Source organism: Miscanthus floridulus, chromosome 9 (assembly GCF_019320115.1).
Source record: "Miscanthus floridulus cultivar M001 chromosome 9, ASM1932011v1, whole genome shotgun sequence".
Lineage (NCBI taxonomy): Eukaryota > Viridiplantae > Streptophyta > Magnoliopsida > Poales > Poaceae > Miscanthus > Miscanthus floridulus.
This window is the reverse complement of record NC_089588.1, coordinates 2,652,473-2,664,420: the sequence shown is the minus strand read 5'-3', so window position 1 is coordinate 2,664,420 and position 11,948 is coordinate 2,652,473. Positions and strand designations below refer to the sequence as shown.

Sequence of the window (11,948 nt, the reverse complement as noted above, 5' to 3'; positions counted from 1 at the left end):
AACAAGTCCCACTGATCTCCATCCGTCCGCCATCTCCTGCACGTTAATCTCCATTGATCTAAAACTGCTTCTCGCTGATCTGAAACTGCAGCCCATTATACTGGTTTCATTAATCAACTAGATGCATCCCTTTCTCTTCTCTATTAATTCAAGCTTCAATTGTAATCTATTTTTGGTCCACTAGCCCAGTTAAAAGGCCCCGGCGACAATATATTGGCAGCACGACGACGCAGGTGTAGAGCTCTAACTATTCTTATCTCTGCAAGTTCGTTCGATAACTGTGTGTGTGCACGCATGTGAGAGCAGGTGGAACATGACGATGCCCCCAGACAAGGCACAGGTGCTGCGGATGCTGATCAAGCTCTGTGGCACCAAGAACTCCATCGAGTGGGCGTGTTCAACAGATGCTTGCTCCTGTTTAAGGCCCTCGCGCTCCCCAGCAACGGCAAGTTCATGGCCATCGATGAGCCGCGACTACTACAAGCTCAGCTGGCCGTTCTTCGACCAGGTCCGGGTCACGCACAAAGATGGACTTCTGTGTGTGGACCCCACGTTGAAGCACCTTCACGCGCTCCTCACCGACCAAGCCAACCACAGCGCCTTCGACTTCGTGTTCGTGGACGCCGACAGCCAAACAGATGATTCCTCACCCAATCCTCTTTGATCAATCCTTTTATTTTGTATCCAATTTACTATTGGCTGGTCTTTTCTTTAGGCTTAAAAATACAATTGTGGGTGTGTCAGCTCGCGTTGCGTATTTTGTTGTCTTTCCCCTTCATTTAGTAAAATTAGTTGTTTCTTCTCCCTCTCCATCCATCAGCCTCCTCCATGCAGGAAACAGATCTCCATGAAAAACTACCGGATTCAGGAGCTTTGCCGAGTGCCGGGGGCACTCGGCGAAGACCCAAAAACACTCGGCAAAGGGTTTGCCGAGTGTTACACTCGGCAAACGACACTTGGCAAACCCTTTGACGGCAAACGCTAGTTTGCCGAGTGTTTTTTGTCAGACACTCGGCAAAGACGTTGCCGAGTGGAAAAAAACACTCGGCAAACTTTTTTTCAAAAAAAATAAAAAAAAAGGCAAACAATTTTTCAGAAAAAAAAACAAGCCGCCGTCTTCTCCTCGTTGCGCCGCCACCACGCCGCACCACCACCACGCCCAGGTCGCCACCAAGCCGAGGCCGGATCTGGTGGAGGCGGTGGAGGAGCGCCGCCGGTAGATCCGCCGCCGCGCCGGGAGAGGAGGGCCACGCGCCAGATCCGTCCGCCCACATCGGGGCCGGATCCGGCCTCCCCGTGCGCCACCGTTGCCGGATCCGCCCGTGCCGGGTCCGGACCTAGTGGAGGCGGTGCAGGAGCGCCGCCGAGAAAGGGAGGGGGGAGGGTGTCGTCGCGCCGGGAGAGGAGAGCCGCACGCCAGGGCTGGATCCGGCCTCCCCGTGCGCCACCGTCGCTGGATCCGCCCACGCCGGGGCCGGATCTGGTGGAGGCGGTGGAGGAGCGCCGCCGGGAAAGGGAGGGGGGAGGGTGCCGCCGTGCCGGGAGAGGAGGGCCACGCGCCAGATCCGTTCGCCTGCCGAGAGAGGAAGGGGGGAGGGCGCCACCGCCGGGAAAGGGAGGGGGAGGGGCCGCCGCTGGATCTAGGGAAGGAGTGGAGGGGCCACCGGCGGGGATAAGGGGAGGGGGAGGCGTGGCTCGTGCTCGTGCGCGGAGAAGGGGAGGGGGCATGCGGGCGCAGCGCGGGGAGAAGTGGAGAGGCCACCGGCGGGGAGAAGGGAAGGGGGCGACGCGGCGCATGCGCGGAGAAGGCGAGGGGGCGTGGCCCGGGAGAAGGGGAGGGCGCGTGCGGGGAGAAGAGGGGGGCGGGTGGGGGCGTTATATTTGGAGTTTTGCTTTGCCGAGTGAGTGGCGGATGGGAGGCACTCGCCAAAGCTTGTTTTATTTTTTTTCTGGCTCTTTTTTACACTGTACGTAGTTTTTTCCTTTGACGAGTGTCCTAGATCTAGGCACTCGGCAAAGTTTTTTTTATTTTTTTTCTTCTCCTTTTTTTTGGAAAAAATATATTTATTTCTTTGCCGAGTGTTCTAGATTTGGGCACTCGGCAAAGTTTTTTTTTATTTTTTCTTCTCCTTCTTTCCTAGAAAAAAGATTTTATTTATTTGCTGAGCGAAAAAAAAACACTCGGCAAACCCCTTTTTGCCGAGTGTTTTTTTACACTCGGCAAACCTCATCTTTACCGAGTGTTTTTTTTTTTTTTTTGCCGAGTGTTTTTAGCGCAGCACTTGGCAAATAGCTTGTTTGCCGAGTGCCCGAGAGAATACACTCGGCAAATTTGACATTTCCGGTAGTGAAATTGATCTTCCGTGAGAAAGCAAAAAGGTGGAACATAATATGATGTCCTGCTTTCTTATTATTCTTTTGCTAACTTTCGGAGATGATACTCTACGGCCATTTCATCACAACAGGAACACATAATTCTGTTCTACATCTTCCGTGTTTTTAAGGAAAATCAATTACATATAGTAATATGTTCAAGCAGAAAATTATTTCCACATGTAAAAAAATTCCTCAACTCATCCACATGTAGACATCTTTTAACCATTTTCCTCACAGAACTCTACAACTAAGTAACTATCTATAGTCACCTTCAAATTACCGCAGCAACGCACGGGGTGCCATCTAGTTATATATACACGTGAAGGCGTGAGCTATCGGCTAAATAGCCGATTCAGATGGTTTTAAGATATAGTGTGCAAATAATCATCCATTTCATACGGATAAATCTACGAACGAAAGTCTTAACCTATTATCATTATCAGTGAGGTTCAAATCAATGGCAGCTATGATAACGAGCAATAGACTAAAGCACAATAAGTCAATAGATCTATTCATACTTCAACAAAGTCTTAAAAGCACACTATAAGTGAAAGTATAGACCATCGGCTACATAGTCGATGAAGAACATAGCAAGCAAACAAGGTTATATTTAACCGTAAATAGATGCATTGGTTAATAATTTTCAATCTAAGGTGCTATCAGTGAGGGTTGAGGCGATAAAGCTATGATAGTGAACGATCGATTGAATTTTACTAACCGATAAATCTACTTAAAATCAAATATGCCTTGAACGCCTACTATGTTTTGATCAAAGTCGAGATAAAACAACCAATCTAGTAGAATTAATCATCAAAATAATAACCAATCGTGATGTACCAAAAAGACGATGAATTAATATGATGAGGTGCTGATCTATCTCGGTCTTGATCAGGTAAATTGGTGTGATATTGCTATAATTGGTAAAAAGATACTAACAATAGCAAGATCCGTAACTGGTGAATCTACTAAAAACAGCAAGGAAGCCTTACTAATCTCTAATAGATTCGATAACTTATGATTTGATCTAAACCAAGCAGTGAGGTCGTAAAGATGCAGCTTTACTTGATATAGATACAAATCAATAACTAACTTATATCAAACTCACAGTGGAGGTCAATGATGATGCAGCCGTACGAGGTAAGATATAAGTCATGACGGTACTCACAAACAAACCGGAGGTTGGCTCAACCGATGCAGCCCCACTAGTTGAAAAACTCACCGAGATCTACCTTACTCCTACTCCTAAGGGTGGCGTGAAAGCCAAAAAGTAACTGAATGGGTTTGTGATTGATTGATTGTTCTGTGGATTACAATAGCTGGGGTGTACTATTTGTACCCAAGGCCTAAAACGTCCTAGTCGAACAAGACTCTTTTATAAACTTGGAATAGAAAAAAACATCCTAAATTAAGATAACTTGGACTCCAACCTTTCCTTTTCGTGAAGTCCGACACATCTCTTGCTTCAATTACTGCCATCTTCTCGTCGGCAGAGTCCAACCTCAACTCGATGATTCCGATGGCAATCCAAGTTAGCCAATTCCGCAGATATCACGGCTTCATAACAAATCCCCCAAATCTCGGTTCCCGCATACCCATTCCAAAATTTGGTGTCAACACCTTGCAAAATTAGCTACTTGAGCATAAGAAAGACCAACAGTGTCAGGATTAATCAACAACAGTATTAATGACATGCCCAAGTGTATGAAAACTTTTTCCTGCTTCTCAAGTTAAACCCTACAATAGATGGCTAAAAATGCTAAGTATATATTGCTCACTACTGCATCTTGGTCATGGTATTTAACCAAGGGGTATGAACAAAACTAGAGGTGCATTTAAGTGTTGGAGAATGCTACCCTCTGTTGTGGGGTGTGACGATTGCATGTTAATCGTCTATACCTAAATAGAAGAACCCCGGCCCACCACATGATTTTTCTAGCTTCTCATGAAGCCACGTCATCATCATCCATGCCAAAAATTATATCTCGCGTCTTGCCGTTTCTCCTTCCCCACATGTGCATGCGCTAGCCGATTCTCCTTCACGTCTTAACGTTTCTCCTTCCCTGCATGTGCATGCTTGCCATTTCTTCTTCACAATCGCATGCATATGCAAACCGCCTGCACGAAATCCACTCCCAGCAATTGATGCACCAGGAACTGCCAAGCAATTGAGGGGCCGACTGATTGTTGTATTTATATCCCCTTCATTCATCTCTTGGTCGCAATTTGCATGGCATGAGCCATTCGTGTCTCCTCTCCAACCTCTCCTTTTCACGTCTCGATTACTTTGCTTTACTACATATTTAGTAAACTTTGTTTGCTTGGGTGATATGCATGATCCAGATGCAGATGGTGTTGAACTTCAATTCGGTGATGGATTCAGCATGATGATCCCCATACAGGGCATTGGTGCAGAAGGCCATATATATGTTGCGGCAAAGTTCCGGTGCCTCAAGGATGGCATCGCATCGCAGCTGCAGAATATGTCCGAGAGCTGCTGGAAAAGGACGCCGGCAGCCTGGCACCATCTCCGGGGCTCAAGGGTGAGACCTCGCGTCTGTGCATCATCGACCAAAGCCTTCGGCGGCAGCGTGCGGCATCCTCGAGCACTCCGTCAACATCCTCCGCTCCTGGCTCCTCGAGCACTTCTTCCACCCGTGCATGTTGGTTGTAATTCGCATGGCACGTGTACAGGGTGGGTGTATATAGGATTGGCATCATCACTGCGACCTGTACGCAAGTGAGCGTCCTCGGCATGAAATTATTTGCATCGACATCCATGTAGGCCATGGTACGGTGGAGGTGTATGGAGGGCTGCATGTGTGGTGCGGTGTGGCAGTGGCCACTATGCCAGATTTGCTCATCACTGCCGGTCTTATCACTATCGGATTTGTGAGAACCGGTAGTAATGTACCTTCACTGTCGAGCTTAAAAATGTAAAAATAATTGGGACTGGGCTAAAACCGACAGTGAAGGACCACATCACTGCCGATTTTTGGATCGAACCAGCAGTATTTTGGCGGGCACTCATCACTGCCGGTTTAAGCCAAGAGCCAACAGTGATTGGGCTTTATCACTGTCGGTTCTAGCCAAGAACCGACGGTGATAAGCCTACAACACAATAAGGCTGCAGCCGTCCTCTCCTTCCTCCTCTCTTCCATCCTGAGAACAGAGGCGCGCGTTTGGACCCTTCCCTCCATTGTTGCGGCTGCTCTTCACCATGAAGCTAGTGCTTCGATTTTGAAGAATGGCTTGATCTTTTTGCTTTAAGGTTAGTAACAAACTTTCACTCTTTTGATTTTGTTGCTTAATTAGCCTCGTTTTGATGGCTACATTGCTTGATTCTCATTCTAGTTCTTTTTCCATTCTAGAGAACACTTTTCCAATTGGACATTTGTGCAACGCTCAAATTGTGGTGAATCCATCATCCAAAAAGTTGGTGTCTATGAACACATTTAAATTCCTAGCTAATTATTCCATGGTGGTCAAGATCATCATTGTTAGTATGTGATGCTATAATTAGTTCTTAGAAGTAGAGTAGAATAGTTGTTCTTCAATAATGTGCAATAATTATTTTTTACTACAATTTTCAATTTACAGGGCCGGGGCTACCAATTTTAATTTTTTAATAATTAGTGTACAATAATGTTTTCCAAAAATGGTACTTTCGAGCTACAATTGTTGTTCATGAAGCTCGATTTCTTATTAATTCTTTGTAATTACTGTCTCAATATTTTTTGTGCAGAGATGGATCGAGAGTGGATTCATCTGTCCTGAACAGACAAGCGGTACATGCATGGCGTCAGCCAGTTTATCACCAATGCCAAAGCACATGCTGGGAATAGAAACCCTGTCTTATGCCCATGCAAAGATTGCAAGAATCATAGGAACTTTTGTCGAATTGAGTCTATACGATCGCACTTGATTATCAGGGGGTTCATGCCAAACTATACGATATGGACTATGCATGGCGAGGTTGGTGTGAATGTTCTGTGGGGAAACGATGATGATGTGGACATGCCTGACGTAGCCAGGCACGGAGCCAGCGGTGGGGCTAGGGGGGCTCTAGCCCCCCCCTACCGCTCGCGAGCAAGTGAAGCCCCGTAGAGCCGCCGTCTGAAATTTCAGCTGTAGATGTACAGGTAGGAGGGGCTGAGATTTGCTGAACCTCTTTTCTTGTTAATTGCCGTTGTTTAGCCCCTCCTAAATTTTTTCCTAGCTTCGTCCCTGGACGTAGCCATCCACGATGCTGACGAGGAACCCGGTGTCAACACGGAATCTATGGCCACAGTTAATAATGTGTTTAGGAACACGCTAGCTGACGACACCGAGGATAATGATGGCATTTCTCAGCTGCTACATAATGTAGAGACCATGTCTTAGTAAAAGACAGTTGAGAAAGCTAGAGAAAATGAGACAAGATGGCAAAACACCATTGTATAGGAATTGTCCAATGAGCAAACTAGAAGCCGACATCATGCTGTTAGAGTTCAAATCGACAAACGGATTGAGCGATAAAGGCTTCGGTCTGTTGTTAGGTATAATAAGGAAAATGCTCCCAGAAAAAAAATGAGTTGCCAGAAAAGACATACTTGGCCAAGCAAATGATCTGCCCCATCGGCCTCGAGGTTGAAAAAATCCACGCGTATTCCAATAATTGCATATTGTACCGTGGAGAAAAATACAAAGACTTGGACAAGTGCCCCAAGTGTGAAGCTCCACGGTACAAGGAAGGGCCGTCAGATGAGGGTACCAAGACCAGGGGAGGCCCCGTAAAGGTCGTTTGGTATTTCCCTATAGCTCCCTGGGTGCATAGGCTGTTTGCATGTGTAAAGTCAGCCAAGCTGTTGCGCTGGCATGGCGAAGAGCGTAAGAAAGAAACAATGATGAGGCACCCCGCCGATGGGCATGACTGGAGGACTGTCAATACTATGTTCTATATGGACATCGGTGGAGAGGTAAGGCACCTTTGGTTGGCTTTGAGCATAGATGGGATGAATCCTTTCGACCAGGTAAGAAGCAATCATAGCACCTAGCCAGTGACGCTCTATATATACAACCTTCCACCTTAGGTCTGTATGAAGCGGTCATACATCCAGATGCCACTACTGATCCAAGGGCCAAGACAATCTGGGAATGACATCGATGTGTTTCTGGAACCAGTGATCGATAAACTAGTAGAGATGTTTGAAAACGGTGTGCCGGATGTTTGGGACGAGTACAAAAAGGAACATGTCACGATCAAGGGAGTACTTATCGCTACAATCACCGATCTGCCAGGTCAAGGTTCGTTGTCCAGAGAGAAGACAAAAGGCTATACTAGATGTGTCGAGTGCTTGGATGACACCGATGCGGTAAATCTACCAAATAACTCAAAGACAGTTTATATGGGACACCGTAGGTTCCTACCTAAGGATCACCCTTACCGCGGGAACAGAAAAGATTTCAACGTTACTATTGAAAAACGCTTAGCTCCAAAATATTGAGACGGGCCTGCGATACTTCGAGAACTCAACAAACTAGAGGTTGTCCTTGGGAAGGGGGACAATACAGTAGCAGCGCCTGATGGGAGCGTTTGGAAGAAAAAATCAGTTTTCTGGAAACTACCTTACTGGCCATTTCTGAGTGTACGCCACTGTCTTGATCCTAAGCACATCACTAAAAATGTGTGCGCTAACACTCTTAACACCTTGATGGACACCGGGGGAACATCAAAGGATTCACTAGCCACACGCCTGAACATGCCACACTTGGGAATAAGGAAGGAGCTACATCCCGTGGAGTTAGAGAATGGCCAGTTCGAACTTTTGGTTGCGTCATCGACATTGAAGAAGGAAGAAAAGCGTGCGCTTATTTCTTTCTTCAATGAACTCAAAGTCCCGATGGGCTACTGTGCGAACCCGAAGAGGCTAGTGAACATGAGAGAACTCAAGTTCAACTATGGCCCTATGAGGGTCCATGACTGTCATGTCATTATGACTCAGCTGCTCCCTGTTGCCCTGCGTGGTATCCTCCCCCCAAAGGTCCGCGCACCAATCATAAAGCTTTGCTCGTTCTTCAATGCGATCTCAAAAAAGGTCATTGATGTGTCCACGCTAGAGCAGCTGCAGCAGGACATAGCCAAAACTCTCGTTAGGCTTGAGATGCATTTCCCGCCGACTTACTTTGATATCTCATTGCATCTGCTCATTCATCTTGTTGACCAAATTAGAGCCCTTGGCCCAATGTACCTGCATCAAATGTTCCCTTTCAAAAGATTGATGAAAGTTTTCAGGAGGTATGTTAGGAACATATTCAGGCCAGAAGAGGGCATGGTTGAAGGATGGTCAACGGAGGAGGCCATTGAGTTCTGCACATATTATCTAGACATCAAAAGGGTCGGAGTTCCAGAATCTTGTCACAAGGGAAGACTACGTGGCAAAGGATCGATTGGTGAGAAATCTGTTACAGTAGATGACCCTGTTTCTTTCAGACAGGCACAGTTCGCTGTTCTCCAACAAGCCGAGGTTGTGATGCCATACATTGACGAGCAACGGCAATCACTACAAACTCTATATCCGAGCAGGTTACAGGCTTGGTTGGATAAAAAATATAAGGAGGAATTTGTCAGCTGGTTGCGACATCGCTTGCTTGGAATAAAGTTGGGTAATCAACTGGATGCCTTAGCCAAGGGACCTTCGAGTACATATCTTAAGTACCAAGGGTATGAGATCAATGGATTCATATTTTACACAAAAAAGCAAGATGGAAAGAGCATATACCAAAATTGTGGTGTTCGTTTTGATGCTCACGATGAAAACGTCAACGTGCAGGCGACATAGTATGGTTTCATAGAGGAGATATGGGATCTAGCCTAGGGTCCATTGAAGACAGCTCTTTTTCTCTACCAGTGGGTCCGGCTCGAGGAAATCAACACTATCACCGAAGAGTTCACTACCGTTGATCTCACTAAGACCGCATACAGAGACGACCCCTTCATCCTTGCAAGAGATGTTATGCAAGTCTTCTATGCAAGGGACAACAAGACAAAAGGAAGGCTAAAAGTAGTCCTAGAAGGGAAAAGGAAGATTATCGGTGTCAATAGAGTGACGGACAAAGAAGACTATAGGGACTATCAGGAAATGCCTCCATTCGGGACGAACGTACCCCTACCTATCCTTCAAGAGGGTGACGAACCTACTTACGTACGAATTGATCACAATGAGGCCCTCATTGTTGATGAACCTAAATATAGTTAGATTATTGTTAACTATGTAATCATTATGTAGACGTTGTTTCAGCAATTCGCACTGAATATTTAATTTATATTTTGTGCGTATCTCTGCAATTTAATTATTGACTATGTAATAAAATATAAAGATGATGTTCACAAACACTATTATTTGATAATTATAGACCATTAATTAATTATCATAGAATTAAATAATCAAGACACAAATTTTTGTGTTATTTTAAAATATAAACTAACTGCATTATTTCAATTAATAAATAAATAAATAAAAGCAAACTAAGCGAACTCCCTACCCTAGCTCAGCAATTAAGGCCGTGCACTCTATACTCTGAGACCCGCGCTCGAATCCCAGGTGGGCCAAACTTTTTTGATTTTGCATTTATTATTTAGTAGTTTATTACGATGGAATAAAAGAAAAAAATAAAACCATTCTACCGAACTCCCTATCCTAACTCAGCGGTTAAGGCCGCGCACTCTCGACCCCGCGACCTGCGCTCGAATCTCAGGCGGGCCAAACTTTTTAATATTTTTTACAAAAAGGCTGCGATGGCAGGCTCCAAACCGATAGTGTTTTTTTTATATTTTTTACTAAAAGTTGGCGGCAGGGCCCTTCACTGCCAGTTTTGGTTTTAAAACCAGCAGTGGTAGCTTCTATCACAGTCGGTTGCTCAAACCGACACAGAAGGCCCAATTCACTATCGGTTTTTAAACTAAAACCGACAGTGATGTGTAGATGCTCCTCACATGACAACAGTACTCCCATGACCACAACAGTTGGAACACTGCTCCCACCTACCCCGACAACTTTAGTTCAGAAATAAAAATGTACCACCATTGCTAGTCCTTATAAAATGGGCCTCGGCGAGCAGCTAGCCTCTCCATGCATATTGGTTTTAGCCAGGCCTTATCAGCCATGATACAATGTTTTCCTCTCACAACAAACCATAGTAACTTATTTCTAATTTTTTGTAATTTTTTAATGTATCTCATTACTATCTAAATAAATATATCGTTCTTGTTAAAACTTTACCACTGTAGTATCTAAACAAATATATCATTTACATATATGCACCTTCACTGTCGGTTCTATTTAGAAACCGACAGTGATAGCCACCTTCACTGTCGGTTTTATTTAAAAACCGGCAGTGATGTCCATGCCCCTCTATATAAAATAAACTGCCAGCCACATACATCGATCCCACCCACCCATGAACTCTCTCAGTCTCATTTCTTACGTTTCACTCTCACTTCTCAAGACATCTACTCTCTCTACATGATTTGGTCATGGCTCCTGCATTTTTTAATGATATTGATATGTTGTCTTCTCCAATATTCTATCTATATTCATTTGATCTATATTTATATTCATGTTTCTTTGCATTCTACATTTATATATATTCTTATTCCTTGCATTCGATCTATATTTAATTATGTTGCCACATTTTACTTGGAAGAATTTTTTTGTGCATATATTTTATGTTCTTTTGTTTGCATTTTATCGATCAGGTGGTATGAACAACGGACCTCCCCCACCACAAGAACCAGGTTTCCACCCTGGCGATGAGCCATTCGCTCCTAATGTGGCCATTCCACGGTTCCCTGTTCCAGTTATTATATAAAATATTTTCCAACATCTTTTGCTTTTTGATGCTAACAAATAAGTGTAACTAGTTTAATATCATTGTTGCATGCATATATGTCGCAGAATATATCCCCAATAGATTGGCTGTGAACAGCACTTAGCTGGTTCTTTATCTCGGACATCGTCGAGAACACGGCATCTAATGTAAGCGGTCGGCTATGGACGTGTGAACTTAGTTTTTTCATCCCTGTGAGGGGTTCAAATCATTGGAACCATATCCACAGGACGGGAATACAGAGCCCGGACATGATAAGCGCCCAATTAAGTGACGTGCGCATCTGTTTAGAGGCACTTTGACGTATTTGCTATGTTGTGCCTGATTTCTCGCACTTCAAGGCACTTTCTTTGAATGCTGGTGATATCCCCATCCCGCAAGCAAGCGAATGGTTTGCGAGCTACAACCATGCGGATGTGGTAAAATGGTCACTTATACCTGAGTCGTGGTTATTTATTGTTTATTATTGTAATAACATTCTCTAATTTTTTTTCTTTTTCTCCGTATGCAGATTGCACTATAGGACCTTACCTATGCTGCATGTGGCTTGTGGGCCATTTTAGACCAAGCTACGGAGCAACTCGGGTATGATTGGGAGTTCTGCAGTGGAAACCTCGGCCAGCTCACTATAGAAGGACGCCAGTACTGCATAAGGATTACTAATAGGGGCAGTGGTCGTTTAGTAGGTTACATCTATGGCCAACCAT

The 11,948-nt window shown here is 44.8% G+C and overlaps 1 protein-coding gene across 1 annotated transcript; it reads left to right on the top strand.

The window, feature by feature from the left end:
- Positions 1–313: 313 nt before the first annotated feature.
- Positions 314–664, top strand: LOC136479052 (caffeoyl-CoA O-methyltransferase 1-like). Its single transcript, XM_066477041.1, has one exon. It carries the CDS (start codon positions 314–316, stop codon positions 662–664), a length of 351 nt encoding a protein of 116 aa, XP_066333138.1.
- Positions 665–11,948: the final 11,284 nt, after the last annotated feature.